The sequence below is a fragment of the Equus quagga genome, chromosome 7 (assembly GCF_021613505.1).
Source record: "Equus quagga isolate Etosha38 chromosome 7, UCLA_HA_Equagga_1.0, whole genome shotgun sequence".
Lineage (NCBI taxonomy): Eukaryota > Metazoa > Chordata > Mammalia > Perissodactyla > Equidae > Equus > Equus quagga.
This window is the reverse complement of record NC_060273.1, coordinates 113745243-113766116: the sequence shown is the minus strand read 5'-3', so window position 1 is coordinate 113766116 and position 20874 is coordinate 113745243. Positions and strand designations below refer to the sequence as shown.

Genomic DNA, 20874 nt, shown 5'->3' with positions numbered 1-20874 from the left:
ACCAGGTACATATCATAAAACTGATCGAGAATTTATTTTAGAGAGAACAGCCTTCCTTAGCATCTGTTTCAAGTTTTTGTTAGGACTGAGCAGACTTCACTAAAAATATCACCAATACTGTCTAATGGAGGGGCAAGCAAAAATAACATTGCTTATAATGGGCAAATTTTATTAATACTCTAAAAATTCTCTTTTAAAAGCACGCGCATAGCTATGGGATTTCAAACTTCCCCCACTTTCAATGCTGTCTCTCTCGTCAGAGATGCAGGCATTAGCCTATTATTCTGAATCTGGGAACTATAAGCCAGTGTTTCAGAGACTAAGTGTTTAAATAGACCTTTTCAAGGCACTACCAAGAAAATGAAAAACACTTTTCCTGAGGGATTTTAAATATGTGTCTAGTTCCATTTGGGTAGTATAGTTTTTTGTTGAAAAAAAAAAATGAAACCTTTGACATTGACAGATGTGTTTGTAAGGATATGGCTGCAGTATTATTAATTTCCATGCATATATAGAAGTATTTTTAAATGACATACCAAAATCCAGATTAGAGAAGTGCCTGTAAAAGTAAACAAATGTCTTCAAGACTTGGGTGTTTGCTAATAATTAATGATGACTTGTATAAGCTACAGGATCTGAATCAGTCCTTTTCACCCATCTAATTAGGAGGAAATAATTGCAAATATCTGCGTAGAGGTAAATAACTTTTTATTACCAAAAAGGTTTTTGCACATTGTTGTGGCAATATTATGTCTATTTAGAAAATAGACTTCTCCAAAAGGAAATGAAAATAGGTTCTTCAGGTGACCAAAACTGAAAATCGCTATTTCCATGTTTCATTAATCAAGCTATAAAATACAATTAAAGAAAAATATTTTACATTAAAATTTTGGCTTTGTATGTTTTTTAGAAGGAAGATACCTGTGGGTGGAAATTACCAGTGATTTGTTTGTTTTTCTCAAACTATCAAGGCACACAATATGTATAAATGGAATTGTAAACACATTTATGTCCAGAAAAGTCATTAGTCCGTAATGTATTAGAACAACACATTTCGACATTTTTCATATCATATTCCTTTATCTTAAATTGTGCAGTATATTAAGAAAACTCAAAAGACTCGAAAGACAACACATTATCCTTATTTAGGCTAATGTAAGCAACTATTTTGTTTCACAATACGTTATTTATTGGAGACTCTGCAATGACTTATGGGCAATAAGTGCCAGTAAGAAGTTTTTCAGGAATTATACACTAGGCCAAGCAAGGAGCAGGGAGAGGCAGCAACGCCTACCTCAGGATCAGTAGCTGTCAGGTTCAACTTCAAATAAGAGCTTTCTGCTCTAGCACTGAATGCATTCAGCTTTTTCAGAAGGGACACTATCAGTCAGGGTCCCTGAGGAAACTTCACGACACACTCAGATTAGGATTATCAGAGGAGGGTTCTGCAGTAGGTTGTTTTTTGTTTGTTCATTTGATTTAATAAAGGTGTGGGCAGGAAACCACAAGTACAACCGGGTCTAGTGAAAGCCAGGCTCCCACTTCACCGTCATCCTGGAGGGATGAGAGGAGGAAGCCATTGCTAGAATGCGGAAATGGCGAAGGCTGTCAGGAAAGAGGGCCACCTCTCTGGAGCTGAGACCTTCAGTGGTGGCCAGCCTGAAGCCACCTGCAAGGGAACCAGGAGAATAAACACCCCACCTACTCTCTCCCCCATCCCAGCTCCAATCTGCCCTACTTGGAGATTGAACAAAAAGCCTGAGGGCAAGGAAGCCTGCTGTGAGCCTACAGATCAGCACCCCACTGGGCATGGAGCAAGGAAGAGAAAAGTGGACAGCAGATCAGGTGCCCCCTAGCTCAGTCACTGATCCACGTGTTCATTGTTCAGAAGCCCCCACTATTCAAAGTCTTCCGAGGAGACTGATACAACAGCTTATAAATGACAAACACGTGGGGAGCAGGGGCTTGGAGACCTCAGTGCTTAAATATATAAAATTAGAAGAATAAGGTACTTTACTCCTCCATAGAAGGGAACCCACCACTTGGATTAACATTACGGGGCAACACCTGTAAATGAAACACGGGGTGGCAATGACCCACTGATGAAGAAATTAACAGCCAGTCTTCTCAAAGGAACCGTCAAATGAATAAAGAGTTGAAGGAAAAGGAAGTATCTTCAGGGAGAGCCAAAATAGCCCCCTCTAGTTTGAAAATATTCACATTCGACAAAATGTTGGTGATTACAGATCACAGGAACCGGCAGGGAACAAATCATTAGAGCAGTTCAAGCTTTTCATTTTGCAGCCACACTCTGATTTTATCAAAATTCTTATCCATCCAACGTATATTTTCCTCGATGGTTTCAATTGTTTGTTGGACACAACGAAGCTGAGAACCATTTTCTTTCAAAGAGCTGAAGAATCCTTTTACCTTGTGAGGAAAAAAGGGGTTTTTTAAATTGTTTTATTACGTTACACAAATATAAGTTCAGGCTGTTAAAACTGAAGCCAAAATTCCAGTATTTGTCAAAATTCTACATAGAAGGCAGCGCCAGGTGTCTGGATACTATTATATACACATAAACTTCAGCTATATGAAATGAGCTCATGCCTCATGATGTCAAGTTTTGTGTTTTTTTCTCTGCAGCTTTTTTATTTATTCACAGTTGCCATATTCTAAAAGACTTCACTGTTTACCAGTTTGTAATTAAGGTTTAATTGAGTGTGTCTATTTAATGTGTACTCTGTCATATACACACAGATGCAAAGTTAATTTTTTTAAACATGATATCTAAAAAGCAGAATGTGCAGCGTATCTTCTTTGCCAAGCAAAACAGTTTCAACCACAGAAGTGCAGTTTTTCTCTATGGGCCTGGCCTCCTGTGTTATTAGAGAAACACTGTGGGGAAGGGGGGTCTTAGCAAGTTATGGTGGCAATACCCCAAACCCTGCCAAATTTTTTTTATCCTAATCCACAATTCATATATTGTTCCCTCAAGATAAAATCCACACAAAGTTCCCTGTGTTTTAAAGAGATAAGGGACTCTTGGCTATGTCCTCCCAAATATCTTTGTTGGTGTTTCATTGCTGAGTATCTTGACCCCTTTAAGCTCACAGGAGGAACAGGCTGCCTCTGCCACAGCGGTGACCATTGTGTGACTCCATTTCACCTTAAAGCGTTGTTAATTTTTTCCCATAAATGCTCACAGTATGAATCCATCACTTTTTGATTTTGTAGACAGGAAGCAGGTCTAGGCCAAGACGTATTATTTATCCAGCATGGATTCCAGACAGTTAATTCCTTAAAAATCCATGTCATACTATCATATTGTAAGTTTGGGAATAAGGGAGGTTAAGAATAGACTTTTGAAAGATCAAATTCCAATTTTAAGTGCTGCAGGGTTGTTTTAAAATTATATCTGAGTACAACTTTTCAGTGAGCTGAAGGCACGCCCTCCCGCTGTAGCAACCTGAACACACTTCCGCTCCTCTGTCCCCCCTCAAATTGCAGCTCAAACTACTGTGCGTACTCTCAGAACTCAAGATTGATATTCAATAAAAACAAACCATGCTGGGCATACTCTTCAAAAGTCAAACCACATCAATAAATTTACTAATTGGTCAAATTATTTAATTAATCCTGAAGGCGTCCATCATGAGTATCATTAAAAAACACACCTACAAGAGCTGTCACAACGTCAGCTGTTAACCCTTGCCCTTAAACTTTTCCTGACCCAAAATCTCTGTCCTGTCTTCCCTGCCTTGGGAAATGCAGCATCTCAACTGATTATTTGATTCAAACCTGGCTCCTTGAGAACATTTTCTGAGCAATAAAGTAGCATGGGATAGGGATAGAAAAACAAGTTTATCCTACTAACTTGTTCCACCTTAACTTCTCTGGGACTCAGTTTCCTCATCTGTAGAATAAAGATGTTCTCTACATGGCAGAGCATTGGTGAGGATGTCGTTATGTAACGGGAAAGCGCAGAACCTAAACCAAGCATGTATCAGGACTCAACCGCATCCATTTATCGAGGAATATTTACTCTGGTACTTATTCATCCCTCTGCCTTAATTACTGTGCTAGACACTGAGGATGAGACCGTGAATCAGGCAAGCATCCTCCCCTCATGGCGCTCACAGCCTACCTGGGGAGATAAGCAATAAACTATGTTTACTATAAATATACTGCTGTGGAGAAAATAAATCGGGGCTTCGATAGTAACCAGGGAGGATGTGGCCTGCTTTAGACAGAGTGGTCTGGGAAGGTGACATTTGAGCTGAGACCTCTAAAGGATAAAATGAGCCTCTCCAGTGAAAAGCTGGAGAAAGGGCAAGCCAGGCAGAGAAGAAAAAGTGCAGAGGCTTAGGGAGAGGAGAAACACCTGGTGGCCCAGGAGCAGGAGGAGGAGGTTGAGTGGCTGGAGTGCTGTGAGAGAGTGGACACAGGAGAGCCTGTGAGAACTGGCTGGAGAGATGGGCGGGAGCCAGGTCATCACGGTCTTGTGCACATAAGAAGGAGAGGTCGGGGATTTACTGCAAGAGCAATAGGCAGGGTTTCAAGAAGGAGTCAGTCATGGGATGACTTGTAAAATGGCTTGGTATTGGCAAAGTCGCAGGAGGGAGGCCAGTTAGGAGGCTATTGCCATAGCCAGGCAAGAGATGAGAAAAGCTTGGACAGGGGAAGGGTAGAGAAGGCCATAGATATGGGGCATGTGCTGGAGGCAGAGCCAACAAGACTTGGGGATGAACTGGATGTGAAGGGAAGGAAGGGCTCAGGCTGACTCCTACAGTTTCAATGTCAGGAGGATGCTCTCCATCCCGACAATATCTCAGGCTCTTTCATTTCCATGCCCTGCCTCAGGATTTTTGCACCTGATGTTTCCTCTGCACATGGCACTCTCCTCCTGGATAGCTGCATTCCCTTCAATATCTGCTCAAATGTCTCCTAATCATCCCACAGAACATAGCACCATCCCTTACCCAGTCACACTCTCTCCTTACCTTGCCTTATTCATCTTCAGAGCATGTAACTACCTGTCATAGGTTGATTTGTCTGTAATTGTCTGATTCCCCAAGTAGAATTTAAGCTCTGTGAGGACAGGGGCTTTGTCTATTCTGTTCATCGTCATAGCCCCAGAACCTAAAACCACGCCTGCCATATAGTAAGAGTGTAATATGTCCTGAATGTACAGATGAGGAAAGAAATGAATGAACAAGTGAATGAATGAAATGTTTTGTTACTACAGATCTGATCCATGGACAACAGTCTAACTAGTCACAGCCTACGGATGGCTCTTCAGTCATCACACAAAATACCTCTGCTGTGGACCTCGCTAGAGTTCAAGCCTGAATTATGATGTGCAATTTTACAAGCCTGGGAGGCTACTGAAAACTGGAGAAAAAATAAGGGATGTGACATTTCTTTTGCGTTTTCAAAGCACTCTCCTTATATTAGGCCAAATCATGGTGTAACCAGATTACACAATAGAACTATCCCTAACAAAATTATTAGGCTCTCAGCTTTTATCCAAATTCAGCATATTTTTAAAACCATGTGAAATTTCTTCCACAACTTTACCATAGAAAACATAGAAGAGACACCACAAAATAATGACCCTTACATCAAATTCCTCAGAGTTTAAGACTGGGAGAAAAGTCTGCTTTTGTATATTCCATGGTTTCCTCTTAACCAGACAATGGGAATAACTCATACTGTTTTCTCATTTTTCTCTGACTGCTAGGAAGCTGTGCTAAATTTAGGGTACAATTGCAATAAATTATCCTCAGCATAAATCTCTCATACAGTTTACCTCTTTCTATTATGAAGCTTTTTGTTCTTTAACATTTCTTTTATATATGGACCTTATAAGTTGCCTAAAATTCTTTCTGAAAGTAGATGGTATATAAATAAGTAATGAGAAATCGTGGACTTGGATAGTGGAGGATCTAGATTCCAGATTGAAACTAGACTCAAGATGTAGTCCATGAACAAAAGTCAGGAGTCCAATAGGACCACAGTTTGTAAGCATTTCTTTAAATGGAAGCATGTATGTTGTTGACCAGAGCTAAGACTTCACGTGTTTGCGAAAAGGCACAGTTTCCAATAGTTTATTTGTAACTGATTTTTGCTTATGTCAACAACACCATACTATCCGAAAAGAACGTCTGTTAAGTGACAACATCCATTTCTAACTCATTACACCCTTAGAGTATTTTGTCCACCCCGCATTTATTAGCCAACTGTCACTTAAATTTAAAAAGAAAGTTTGTGTTTTCTTACCTCTTCAAGCCGTGCTCTTGTGGAGAATTGATTTGTTGTTCCCATGACCATGTAGCTTATGGAAGGTGAGCCAAGTTCGAACCTAGAAATGGAAATTGCAAAATGTATTGTGAAATATTTATTCGATCGACATGTAATTTTAACTGCCTCATATATGTTACAGCATTTAACTAAAAACTGGTTGGGCATGAAAAAGATATAAGACATGATCCCTACCCTCCAACGGGCTAAGATCTAGCTGTAAAAAATAAGTACACCAACAGCTGAATAAAAGATTAAGTACCCAAAAGAAAATGGTAGAAGTAAATGCTGCAGGAGTTAGACAAGGGCAGATGCAAACAAGCAAGAATGCTAATGAGAGATCTGGGCTGCTTGTGCGGAACGAGGAGGCTTCAAACAGGTCAGTGGGTGCAAGAAGGGATTATTCCAGACGGAATGGGAAACTGGCCTATCCAGATTCATTAGTGAGCATGTATGAGTTTCAGATTTTCTAAGGATATTTTAAGTACCTCTAGTTCCTATCTTCAATCAAAAAAAATCCCTTTAGATTCTCACTGTTGTTTTACAAACAAAGCTTAAAACACAGCCAGGTTAGGGAACTTTTTCAGTCACAGCACAGTTTTTGGCACTACTTACTTTTGCACAAGTTTATTCCAGTTTTCCCTCAGAAACTTCCAGGCCAGTGGATATCCCACTGGGTTTCTGCCAATAGATCTAAGAATATCTGGAAACTCTTGAGTTTTTATTATATCTCCCTTAAAACTTTGATCTAGTAGCCTAGAATAGTTAAGAGAAGAAATGTTATTAGCAATGAATATGCCCTGAAAAAGTTATGAATGATTTCAATAAAAAAAACTTGTGAAAGAACAAAGCCAATTTGCCAATAATAAAGACCAAAAGATAAATAGGTAACCAGAGCCCTGATAAACTCGCCATAGCTACGTAATAATAAAAACTAACATTTATACTGTGTTTACAACACCCATTCTCATATATTCTCATTTGCTCCTAAGAATAGCTAAGAAAGCTGTATCTAGTGTATATTTCTAAATGTGTTATTTTAAAGATATACAAATACATACTCCTTTAAATAGTTTTCCTAACACCTGCTTCCCCCTAATTATTTACCACATTCATTAGATGTGTGCCCACTTGAATAAATGTTCCCAACAGAATAGGCAATTCCTGGCCAAGAGAACAAAAATAGATGCCAGAGGGATGTGACCTAATTTAATTTCTCCTGGCCATATGAACATGAATGAATGACTCACCACTGAAGCTTCTCCTTGTTTTGGCTCATACAGAGGGCAAATTCAATTTGGTTTTTCTCGGTACTGGACAAAGATGACTGATATTTACTAAAAAGAAAATCCCATCCTTCAGGGTTCTGGGCCCCCACAGCAAACACCGCCATGGTCACGTCACTGGGCAGGCTGTGGAAAAGAACACACCCAGTGAGCATCTGAGATGTAGGAAGTGTGTTTGGATGCATAATGGTGAGCAATTATGAACTGATAAACTTGATCCCATGATCAAAGAAGCATGCCTGGAAATATGAACAAAAATAACCTTTTCTTCAGTTACAGTTTATGAAAGTGGCAAGAGACAGTATCTAAAATTAGGTTTTAAGTAGCCTTCTCAAAAATGTCATGTGAAATGCTCTTTTATAGATACCAACATATCTAATGTACTTTAACAATGTGGGGTGACTCGATAGGTGGTCACTTTTCAAGCTGAAGGAAAGAAATTCAAACTAGACTCAGGAGACAGTCCATGAACAAAAGCCAGGAATCCAACAGGACCACGTTTGTCAACATTTCTTTAAATGGAAGCATGTATATTGTTGGCTTAATATTTCCTGGATGGGATTTAAGCCCCAAACATAAAAGGACTTAAGAATAAATTTCCAGATATGGGAAGATCCTACTTTGCTTAGAAAGTATATACCCCCCACTCCATCAGGGACTTTGGAGGCCCAAAGAAGCTCCTAGGAGATGCATTGCCTCTGTTTCTGTCTAGTATAGCTGTCTCAGTTCTGATAAGGTTTTGTATCCCTGGCTATATAACATGGGAATTATTCTAATCCCATTCTAACTCTCCAGACATTTGACCTTTGTGCATAGAATTTCCCTCCTAGCATTTCTTAAAACAGAAAGTGGGGAGAAAGCATAGATAAATCTTAAAAAGCAATTTATTTTCCAAAACAAGGGTGGCAGAGGAGATTTGTCTTTACTTGCTTTTTCTCCCAACATTTAGCACTGATGTGAACCAACTGGTTGTTCGTAAGGACAGACCTCAGATTTCCATTGGCTTCCTTCCACTCTCTGAAATAGCCTTCTGCCCTCTGCACACAGGGCTGATACTTGCGCACACAGGCAAGGAGGAGGAGCTGACTCCGCAGCATTCGCTCTGAGACCGAGCCCTCGTCCGTCCAAGTCTGCTTATCAATGAGGTCCCTCAGCAGCCTGATGAGAAAGGACTGAGGGAAAGCCACACGTGTCACCAGTACTGTCCCAGGTCACCTCATGTTTTGTATAATTCAATATACCCTCAGGTGATGGGGAATATTTTTTAAAGTTTAATCCAACTCTTATCTTTAAAACCATGCAGTTCTGTTTATATTTAATTATCAAAGGGGTCAAAAACAGGAGGTAATGATGAATGATTTTAGTGTTTGCGTAACAAACTTTTATAAATATAGCCTTATCTACTTAAAATCAGGATGAACTACCACTTTTAAAACAAACTAAAAGAGACAGCGTATATGACTAAATTTCAAAAGCAATTTATACAACAGGACTTCATGACATTTTGCCAAAAATAACAATTTTGTGCCTCTTGCTCAAGTACCTAAGTCCCAGAATATCTTAATAGCAATGATCATAACACAGAAGTAAAATAAAGGATTTTCAAAAGGAAAGGAATAATAAATGCATGGAAATTAAGTACAGAATGTAACAATGCCATGCCTATTTTTAGTGCCCAAATAAAACCAAAATTTGTGCTAGTCAATCCAAATACTGAATTAATTTTTATTTACTTTTCTTTAATCTATATCAAAACATATATATATATACACACACACAAAGGTCAGAACTCATTTACACACCCACACAAAAACAAACCAGTTATGTAACTATTCCATTTATTTCAGGCTTTTACCTTGAATTGAGTTTCTACTTCATTCATGTCTCTTTTCTCCATTAACTTATACATAGGTATCAGCTCATTCAAACCTTGGAACACAGGCATAATTTCAGTTTCATGTTTGAGGTACAGGATTAAATCCAGGGCTTTTTCAATCGAGACCTTTCCAATGCTGGTCAAGAGACACCATGGTTAGCAGTTTAACAGAAAATCCAGGAAATCAACTTCTGTTTCAAAAGATATTTTACCAATCTGCCAGCAAAACATTCAATCAGATATGATTGCCCCCTTATAAATAATGATCTTTATATTAGTATCTCTTCTGTCTCACGCAACAACGTGTGGCATGTTTACACTGTGGAGGAAGTTGCTCAGACAATAGAGCTATGGCAAAGTTGTGGTTAAGCCAAAACGGAGGTTGACCACATCTGCCCTCTATGAAACATCACACTGTGTGCCGACCTTCCAGAGTAGGATGGGATTTTGATCCAAGACCCTTCAGGAAGCCTGGTCAGAGAGACTGCCACTTAGTCAAAAGTATGAGTTCCCAGAGTCAACACATCGTCATCTCCATTTAAAAAAGAAATTGAATCTAGACATAAACCCTTCATTATAGAGGAGTGGTCTTAAAAGCTTTAGTGGTAGGACATATACTCATATAAATAAACACAAAACCCTCTAAGATTTAAGCAATAATATGCTATGGAGTGGAATATTTTTAGATATGTTCTGTTTTTTTTTTAAAGATTGGCACCTGAGCTAACAACTGTTGCCAATCTTTTTTTTTTTTTCTGCTTTTTCTCCCCAAATCCCCCAAGTACATAGTTGTATATTTTAGTTGTGGGTCCTTTTAGTTGTCGTATGTGGGATGCTGCCTCAGCGTGGCCTAATCCAATCCGCGCCCAGGATTGGAACCAGCGAAACCCTGGGCCACCAAAGCAAAGCGCGAACTTAACCACTCGGCCATGGGGCCAGCCCTAGAGTGGAATATTTTTAGGAAGACAGAAACATCTAGATAAGCAACCCCTATCTTTATCTCCCATTGCTTGTTGTCACCTCAAGAGGCCCAGAAAAAGAATATTTACAGAATTATTCCTTCCCACCTGGGTGATTCCACTTAGGACTTCAATATTGAAGGAGTTTTAGGCTTGGGAACTATTTCCTTAAAAACAATTGTCATGGGGCAAAAAATTAGAGTGAACACTATCCTCAACAATTCAAAGGTCATTTGGTTGGGTCATATTTTATGAGCTGTATTCCCTAAAGATGCTGTGAAGTTCAGGTATCCAGGTTGGGAGTGGGGGAAATCCCTCCTTTAATCTAAGAGATGTAATACAAACTTGAGCCTGGGCCACTTGCTCTTCAAGGAAGGCCAAGATTGTCAAAGACCTAGCAGGAGAGAAACCCGATCTGTTATAACAGGGCCAGAAAAAGCTGCAGGACAAGGCTTTAGGGACAAGGCAAGGGGTTTCTCCAGGATGTTGGTCTCCTCGTTTTCTACACTTTTGCCTCAGTCTGATCTGAGTTGTTAATGAAAAAAACTAAAACACAGAGGCTTTCCTTTATCTTACTCAGCAGACACAAACTGGAGGTTAATCATAAGGCTAAAAGGAACTCTGAATTGTTAGAAGAACTTAGGGGGAAACACCCTTCAACATATTAGCAATCAATCATTTTCATCTTTAGAAATCAAGAATTTGAGTGATAACAGCTGCTTTCAGAAATAAACCAAGACTTTGAGGAGCTTGTTTACCTGACAAGCTGAAATACATTATTAATGAGACTGGCCCGATCATTACTGCTGATTGCTGTGTGTGTTCGTTTTAAAAGGTCAATCAGAGAATCCCATCCATCATCTTCGTAATGCACAATGTAATAGCCATTCATTCCCACATTAAATTTGATCCATTCCACCTCTTCTGGGAGGATGAGCACGTCTAAAGCAAATAAAATAAATCATAGCTCCATTTTCTCTCTTGACTAGTGAAAGCTTTTCTGATCAGAGACTGGACAAGAAAACTAAAGACAAGTTTAATACTGAACAATTTTAATACTGAAATGAGTTTCATATTGAACACATGTCTTTTAGAAACCAGAAAACAGCATCCCAATAGACAACCCAACCCTAGTTTTAGACACCAATTTTGTGAGATTTATAGATCTATAAAAAGAATGCAGCCATGTTTCAGGCCATACATACGACATAACCCAGCAATGTTAACAAAGTAATGGGGAATTTTCACTAGTAATCCCTCGTTCTTAGCATTACATAACTCAATGGGTTTAATCTCTATCTGGCAAGATATTGGCCTTCTTTTTTGCAACCAGATAGTATTTTCAAACCTATATTCTTCACTAGAAATTGAAAAGCCAAAGATTTGCTGAAGATAAAGGTTGACCTGATCCTTTTTGTTTTAATCAAGATAAATAGCAAAAGAAACCTAGAATATAAATCCTACACATTTACACAGTTCCTTCTTGGATTAACCTAGTTATTTCCACAATAAATTACCTGTTTTTGTCTTCAGCAAAAATCTATGGACTGAGTCTGATTTGCTGGTTATGAACGTCAACGGAACATGCCACAGGTACCTAAAAGAAAGAAGAATGGATTGTTTATTCCTTGATTCAATTCAACAAGCAGTTATTCGATTACCTATCATGTGCCAAATACTAGCCAGTTGAAGAAAAGGACGGTACCAAAAGTACAGTAGCCAAGAGCTTGAAACATTCCTCGCCTGGTTTCCAGCTTTGTAGGCGGTGCCAGCTCACGTAATATTCATCCTTCTTGAACTCGTTGATTAAAGTTAGGAATTTGGGCTCAAGTGACAGCCTTTACAGTGATTGGCTGATGGAGCTCAGAGGGCCCAACTTAAAAACCATGACCAAATTGACATTATGTGCCTCCCAAGTCATATACTAAGAATAACACAACATCACTTCCGTGGATGTGGCAATGATGCTTAACCTGAATCTGATCATGAAGAAACAGCAAAAAAACCAATTTGGAGGACATTCTATAAAATAACTTGCCTGTACTCTTCACAAATGTCAAGGTCAAGAAAGACAAAGACTGATGAACTATTTAAGAAAAAAGGACTAAAGAGATGTGACAATTAATACAATATGATCCTATACTAAATCCTGAACCAGAATTTTTTTCTTTTGCTATAAAGATATTATTAGGACAATTGGAAAAAGTTGAGTAAGGTTCATAGATTAGATAATAGTATTATATCTAGTTCATTTCATAATTTTTATAATTGTGCTGTTGTTAAATAAGTGAATTCTCTTGTTTTTTAGGAAATACCACACTGAAGTATTTCAGGGTAAAGGGGCCTCACGTCTCCAACTTACTCTCAAACAGTTAAAAAATATATACTATATATGTGGCCTGAGAGAGAGAAAGAGAGAGCATGTTTTTTCGAACTGTTTGACATTTCAGGTTATATATGGAGAAAGGTTACATTTCAGGTTCTCTCTTCTCTAGAGAGAGAGAGAAAGAGAAAGCAAATGTGGAGAAGAATTAACATATATCTGGGTAAAGAATATATGGGAGTTCTTTGGACTCTTCTTACAACATCTCCATAAGTCTGAAATTATTTCAAAATAAAATTTTTTTTAAACAGTGTTCATCCAGGGTCAAGCAAGTTGCAGTGTCTCATTTCCAGCGATGTCCTTCTACAGCATTAAGCTGACAAACAGGTTCCAGGGTCTAACTCAGACTTCCAAAGAAGAGAAGAGTCAGAATTCCCAGAAATCACCTAAATGTTTATATCCTTAACTCCAACCCAAATGCCAGGCATTATTGTAATTTAGTGGCAGTTGCTTAGATTGGAGCTGACTACAAGCCAGTAACAGGAAATTGCGATCCTATCAAACTGCAAAACTTGAGAATGTTAAAATAATTATGTATCATCAACTTTACTGAGATGAACCAAGGTTTAAAACCACCTCATCCTTTGGGGAAGATGGTGGTGTATAAGTCACCTTCACAGGGTACATAGATTTGATTGAAGTATTTTAGCAATAAAGGGAAGGGCACTATTTCAAAAATAAGATTTCATCCTACAAGGCAGATGTTACCTAGGCAACAAAATGAGTGTCTCTCTATGAACATTACCCAGTATCTGGGGCATCCTCTGGTCCTTTCATATAGTGCTCTTGCTTCATGTGTACGTTCCTCCCTCTCACTGTGATGGTCACCAGGGGAAAGCCCTTCTGCAGCGTCCAGGTGTTCATCATGGTTTTCACATCAAGGCCCTCCTGTCGCCAGTGCTGCTTTAGACAGAGAAAGGCAGATGCGTGACCTACTTTAAGAAGAGAGAACCCAGGGCCAGCCCAGTGGTGCAGCAGTTAAGTGCGCACGTTCCGCTCCAATGGCCCAGGGTTTGCTGGTTCAGATCCCAGGTGCGCACATGGTACCACTTGGTAAGCCATGCTGTGGCAGGCATCCCACATATAAACTGGAGGAAGATGGGCATGGATGTTAGCTCAGGGCCAGTCTTCCTCAGCAAAAAGAGGAAGATTGGCAGCAGTTAGCTCAGGACTAATCTTCCTCAAAAAAAAAGAGAGAACCCAAGCTTGTGCTCACAGGGCTGATAACTGTTGACAACCTTCTCTGAGAAGCTCTTCCTTATCCCTTCCTCTGCTCCCTTCCCCCACTGTCTCCAGGCATAGCTTGTCGGTTAAAGTGCCAACTGTTTACTTTTCATTCTCTTCCTCTACACCTGTATGTCTTGAGAGCAGGTACCATATCTGGTTACATTGGGCATACCTTGGGCTTGGCATGGGGCACAAAGCAGGCATGTGAATGAATGAAGAGAGAGAAGGGAGAGAAAGTGGCCAGGTGTTCAACACCTACATAACTATGCTGGCTCTCAGACAAGCAAGATGGGAAAAAATGTTCAGTCAAGAGCCTGTACTTCCAAAGTGAGAACACCAAGATGGCCCACACTCAACAAACAGCTGGGAACTCAAAAGAGGATATATTCTTTGATACTAAAAAAGCTTTTAAAAAAATATTTAAGAGCAGTAAAAGGATAAAATATACTATAGGACAAATCTAGAAATGATTGAATAAAGCCGTCTCCAAAAACAAAAAAGCTAAGAAAATAAAAATATGGTGGATAAAATTCTGTTGAATCTCCAGACTCACCCTCAGCTGCCTATGAAAATATTCCACAAGTCCAGATAAAGAGAGACTCAGACTGTGTTGTGACTCAGATGCCATGAATTTTTTATAGCTTAGCAGTTAAAAACATGAGTTAAATCTAAATTCAAATCCCCACTCTGCAATTTACTAACCATATGCCTTTGGATTTCATATTCTCATCTGTTAAAATAGGGACAGTAGTACCCTGCTCATAAATGTATTGTGAAGACTAAAAGAGATGATACACAAAGCACTTAGCACATGTCTGACACACAGTAAGTGCTCAAGAATGCTCATCATCATAATTTGTTTTTTCACAAATGAAGAGCCAGAGAAATGACTGACATAGTCTGACTGATACAGCCCTAATCTCCCATAGAAACATGGCACAAATTCACCACTTTATAGAGAGTGAAGCCAAAAAGATTAGTATCAGTGAGATGTGTTACAAAAGAAAACTGTGAAAACCCCTTGTGTAGATAATTTTTAAGAAAAATTGTAAAAGGCTGTCAGTCTGGTATAGTTTGAAGGTAGTCTTAAGCAGAGTGAGGGTGATATAAGCAAGGATCTCAGAATGTTTAGCACAGAGCTATCCTTCAACGAATACAGAGTAAAAGAATGTGTGTAGCCATAACACATACAGATGTAAAAACTTACTGAGGATGAAGATGAATGTTGACCTCTAGAGCAAAAGCCATCCATCCTTTGTGCACCATCTGTAGGGCAAATCTAAAACCCGAAAATAAACACATCACTCTCGGCTCTGTAGAGAACACTCCTGATTCTTCTCAGAGGGATTATTACGGTGCAGGAAAAAAAAAAAACCCAAGATAAGATAATAAGCCTGTCAATCCCAAGTGTAGAGACACACAAACATACTCACATTTGCCATGCTATTCCACAGGTCCTCATTTTTTGTGTTTTTATAGCTATACTTCTGGAGATACTGGACAACACCACTTTTAAATGCATCAGCACCAAGATAATCCCTTAGCATATTAAGAATACAAGCTCCCTGAAAAAGACAGTATACATAATTGTTAGCTAGGTTTTGGTCTTAATCTCATCTACCATCACAGTCTATTTTGGAATAATTCTTTTAAAATGCAATTATAGTAATGTTTTTAATGTCCGGCAATTTGTGAAACAGAGAAAGTGAGTTGAACCTGGAGTTGTCTAGGCAGGGGGATCAGACATGACTGTTCATGCTCTTAGTCCACTGGGGCCGTTATTTTCTATCAGTGACCAAGCCTCCCCTGGGGCAAATTAACATCATCTGCCAGCTCCCATTATTCACAGGTGAGTGGACAATGGTGCAGATTAAACACTGGACCTTGAACCACCATGTGGCTTTCCCACCGCCACTGCAGGGGAGGAGTGGGGAGAGGTAAGTGTAAGAGGTGGAAGCAGAGGTGAGTACCAGGTAAGGAATCATGGAGCCCCAACAGCCTTGAGCACAGAGGACTGAGAGGGCAAGAGTACCAATGACAAACAGAGCAAGAGAATTCCTGGATGTCCTGTATTCCTGTGTGAAGAGCTCTTTCCCCTCACTCCCATTACACGTAGATCACAGGTCACAAACCCAAATGCCTCCAGCGGCCAGACAAGTGACGTAAACAAGAGAAGTAGTCCAACGGTAAGAAAAATGCTTTCTCATTATTTTCCCGCTGTACGTTCCTTTTTAATACCACATTCTAACCAAGAACTCTCTCTCTCTCAATGTACCACCCTCTTTTAAATCATCTTTGTCTGAGAAATCGTGATTCCCTCTTCCTAGAAAGTCCTTCCTATTTCCTTTCTTCCTGGAAAGCCTCAATTCATCCTTTAAGGCATAACTGGAAATCTCCTCTTTTGGGAGAATTTCTTCGGTCCCCTCAAGGTGGAGGTGGTCTCTGTCTCTCTCCCTCTCTCTCTCTCTCTCTCTGACTCTAGGGGATGGTGAAGTCACTAGATAGGCAAAGCCTGAATCCCTGAATGTCTACATGGAGTGCATATCACTGCCAATAGGAGTGGTATATTATTTTTTAATTTGTTTTTATTGAGTATAATTGACATATAACATTATTAGTTTCAGGTGTACAACAATGATTTGACATTTTATGTTGTGAAATGATCACCACAATAAGTCTAGTTAACATCTCTCACTATATATAGCTACAAATTTTTTTTCTTGTGATGAGGACTTCTAAGATCTACTCTCAGGAACTTTCAAATATACAATACAGTATTATTAACTATAGTCACCATGCCATATATTACCTCCCCATGACTTATTTATAACTGGAAGTTTGTACCTTTTGACCCCTTTCACTCATTTTGCCCACCCCCCAAACGCTTGCCTCTGGCAACCACCAATCTGTATCAATGAGCTTGTTTTTTAAGATGGCACATATAAATGAGATCATACATTTGTCTCTGTTGGACTTATTTTGCTTAGCATAACACCCTCAAGGTCCACCCATGTTGTCACAAATAACAAGATTTCATCTTTTTTATGGCTGTGTATATATTGCATTTTCTTTATCCATTCATCTATTGATGGACACCTAGGTTGCTTCCACATCATGGCTATTGTAAATAATGCTGCAATGAACATGGGATTGCATATATCTTCGAGTTACAGTTTTTTTTTTCTTTGGATAAATACCCAGAAGTGGAATTCCTGGATTGTATGGTAGTTCTATCTTTAATTTTTAGAGCAACTTCTATACTGTTTTCCACCGTGGCTGTACCAATTTACATTCCCACCAACAGTGCACAAGTGTTCCCTTTTCTCCACATCCTCACCAATATTTGCTTTTTGATACTACCAGTTCTAACAGGTGTGACGTGCTGTCTCATTGTGGTTTTGATTTGCATTTCCCTGATGATTAGTGATGTTGAGCATCTTTTCATGTACTTGTAGCTATGTGTGTGTCTTCTTTGGGAAAATGTCTATTCAGTTCCTTTGCTCACTTTTTAATCAGATTGATTTTTTTTGTTATTGAGTTGTATGAGTTCTTTATGTTAACCTCTTTCAGACATGTGGTTTACAAATATTTTTTCCATTCCATAGCTTGCCTTTTCATTTTGTTGATGGTTTCCTATGCTGTGCAGAAGAAAGTTTGATGTAGTCCCACTTGTTACTTTTGCTGTTGTTGCTTGTTTTTTTGGTGTCATATAAAAATTTGTTGCTAAGACCCATATCAAGGAGCTTTTTCCCTATGTTTTCCCCTAGGAATTTTATGGTTTCTCGTCTTACATTTAAGTCTTTTTGTGTGTGTGAGGAAGATTGGCCCTGAGCTAACATCTGTTGCTAACCCTCCTATTTTTGCTGAGGAAGACTGGCCTTGAGATAACATCTCTGCTCATCTTCCTCTATTTTGTATGTGGGGTGCTGCCACGGCATGGCTTGATGAGCAGTGCCTGGGTCCGCAGCCAGGATTCAAACCTGTGAACTTAACCACTATGCCATGGGGCCAGCACCTCATTTAAGTGTTTAATCCATTTCAGGTTAATTTTTGTGAGTGGAATAAGACAACGGTCTGATTTCATTCTTTTGCATGTCCAGTTTTCCTAACATCACTTATTGTCCTTTCCCCATTGTATATTCTTGGCTCCTTTGCTGCAAATTAATTGACCATATATGCATGGGTTTATTTCTGGGCTCTCTATTCTCTTCCATTGATCTATGTGTCTGTTTTTGTGTCTGTTTATATGTCTATTTTTATCTCTCCTGCACTATTATGGAAACATCCAAGCAAGAAATACTTTTCTGTTTGCTACAAATAAAACAGCCAAGCATAACAACAAACCACACATTCTCTGCCTCAGAGAGAAGACAACAGAAATGGCTGGGAATGAAAGGGGAAGTGGAAAAGCAGAACCTTGATCTCACAAAGATGGAGCCATGACTTAGTTCTAGTCTCCATTGCCAAGGGAAATACAGGCCCAGTATGACCAGAATCCTCCACCCTGACCCCCACCAAGAGAACCCGGAAATCTGGCTTTTATGTAAAATCTCCCAATTACTAAATGCTGGCAACAATTCCCAATTCTGTTAGTAAACATGTTGTGCAGGACAATACTTTGCGGTCAAAAATACAAACTGTTCCTGAAGGCACTGAAAGGTAAGCTACACAAGGGCAGGAATGTTCGCCTGGTACAAAGTTGATGCTCAATCAAGACCCATTTGTTGAATGATAAATAAATTCAGGCCATGAATTTTCAACTTACAGTAGAGTAAATGAAGAACTGAGCACAATATAATCTTTAGGATAACAAGCCAAACTGCAAGTTAGGCCTAAAAGTATGAACTCCAGCCAGCACGGGTCAGAATTGAAGGCATCCAATCTGGGTTGCTCCTTATAAAGGGAAGCCACCCCATAACCCTACCTATAACCCTACTTATAACCCTACCTCCATCCCAGTATTTACAAGTTTAGTGTCCAAACCATACCCTTATAATCCCATTTTACCTTTTCATAGGAAACATCATCAAACATCTCCCGAATCTGAGCAGGATTCTCCACAGGAGTGGACACAGGGTGTGAGGAATTTAATGCGTCAACCTCCATCGCACTAAAACACTTACCAAGGAAATAATCTTCCTATGGGGACAGAAAAAAGACATCACCACCTGTGATTTATATTTAGACCAAAATTATGCAAGTAGGAAGCTTTGATCTGGGGTAATAAATAGGATTATGCTTCAAATTTCTAGTCCAACCTATTCCATATTTACAGAATTTAAAAAATAAATACAAATTACTGTCTTCTAAACAATATCCAAGAAACAATGATTTTAGGTAAACATTTTAAATTTTGTTCATCTTAAATACTTATCACTTTAGAATAAAAATTTAATATTAACTTAAAAACAAAACCATTACACCTACAACCAAACAGTGCCAACACAAGAATCTAAAAGGAACAGTGATTGCAAACATCTCTAATAATCAGCTATTTTATTTTATTTTATTTTTAAAGATTTTATTTTTTTCCTTTTTCTCCCCAAAGCCCCCCGGTACATAGTTGTATATTCTTAGTTGTGGGTCCTTCTAGTTGTGGCATGTGGGACGCTGCCTCAGCGTGGTTTGATGAGCAGTGCCATGTCCGCGCCCAGGATTTGAACCAACGAAACACTGGGCAGCCTGCAGCGGAGCGCGCGAACTTAACTGCTCGGCCACGGGGCCAGCCCCTAATCAGCTATTTTAAAGTGGAGAAATTTAGCTTTAAAACCATGTAATGAAAGAAAAAATAATGGAGAACAAATTCCAACTATAACCTGATTTATTAAGGCATGTTACCCAATAGAATAATATGCATAATCATTTTTATTATTAAAGATTATGTGGAAACATAGGAAAATATTTATGATCCATTGCAGTGTAATACTTATATGTACATTATAACTATGTGTAAATTATGTGTACAGGAAGAAGAAAAAGAAATGAATATGAACAAAAGAAAATCATAGTTGGGTAAAGGATTGTTTTTATATAAATTTTCTTTTTCATTCTACTGCATGTGATTTTTACAAGTTAAATGCATGATTTTTAAAATAAAACATGTAGAGTTTCCAAAACATTAAGTTTGTGACCCATGAATCTAGGTCCATATACAATCAAATGTGCAGTTACCTTAAGCATAATTTGATTTGGCAAGTAGGATCCTATTGAAATAACAGCAGTCTTTCCTACTACTTCCTCAGTGACCAGCCTGAAGGTTGGGGAAATGATATGGAACAGACAGGCTGTCATTATTTCTATTTCGTTGACATTAAGGGAGGACAATTAACACAATCTCATAACAATCATAGATTTGGAGATAAGCCTTTGAGATATGTCTTTAAAGTTTACCAGCATTTTGGAAATCTAATTCATATTTAAACTCCCAGGGAAGTTACTAATCTATGAATTCTATAATCAAAGATCAGTAAATATTTTCCAGCAACAATGTACAAAACAACAGATTAACCTAAAATGTAAAAAAATAAGTAAGTACTTCTTACAACTTTCAGTTCTGGATGGGTCACACTGACAGACACGTACTCCATAAACTGGGCAAATCCCTCATTTAGCCAGAGATCATTCCACCATTCCATAGTGACGAGGTTCCCAAACCACTGAAAGGGAGACATTACCCAGATTATTCACCTTTCTATGGAGACTGGATTATCTACATAGCCATAAACATAAGACATTCCGAAGGAAATATATTTTATATGTAGAACGCCAGTATATGAATTTTAACATATTAATGGAAAATTTTATCAAAGTAAAAAGAAAAACCTGTCAATATGCATTGTA

General features: G+C 38.8%; 1 protein-coding gene across 3 annotated transcripts in view; it reads right to left on the bottom strand.

Moving 5' to 3' along the window:
- Positions 1-691: 691 nt before the first annotated feature.
- The window catches only part of ERAP1 (endoplasmic reticulum aminopeptidase 1), a 35429-nt gene continuing 15246 nt past the window's right edge, over positions 692-20874 (bottom strand). For 2 of the 3 annotated variants that reach the window (XM_046666417.1, XM_046666419.1), the window contains exons 7-19: positions 20577-20690; positions 19042-19173; positions 15468-15599; positions 15242-15313; positions 13553-13710; positions 11942-12021; positions 11183-11366; positions 9445-9601; positions 8577-8761; positions 7554-7715; positions 6919-7059; positions 6283-6364; positions 692-2430 (exon numbers count right to left, since the gene is read on the bottom strand). In XM_046666417.1, coding sequence (XP_046522373.1) covers positions 2275-2430; positions 6283-6364; positions 6919-7059; positions 7554-7715; positions 8577-8761; positions 9445-9601; positions 11183-11366; positions 11942-12021; positions 13553-13710; positions 15242-15313; positions 15468-15599; positions 19042-19173; positions 20577-20690 — 1755 coding nt within the window. In that variant the 3' untranslated portion in view covers positions 692-2274. The remainder of the gene's footprint in view (positions 2431-6282; positions 6365-6918; positions 7060-7553; positions 7716-8576; positions 8762-9444; positions 9602-11182; positions 11367-11941; positions 12022-13552; positions 13711-15241; positions 15314-15467; positions 15600-19041; positions 19174-20576; positions 20691-20874) is intronic. The other variant, XM_046666418.1, reaches the window with a different exon arrangement.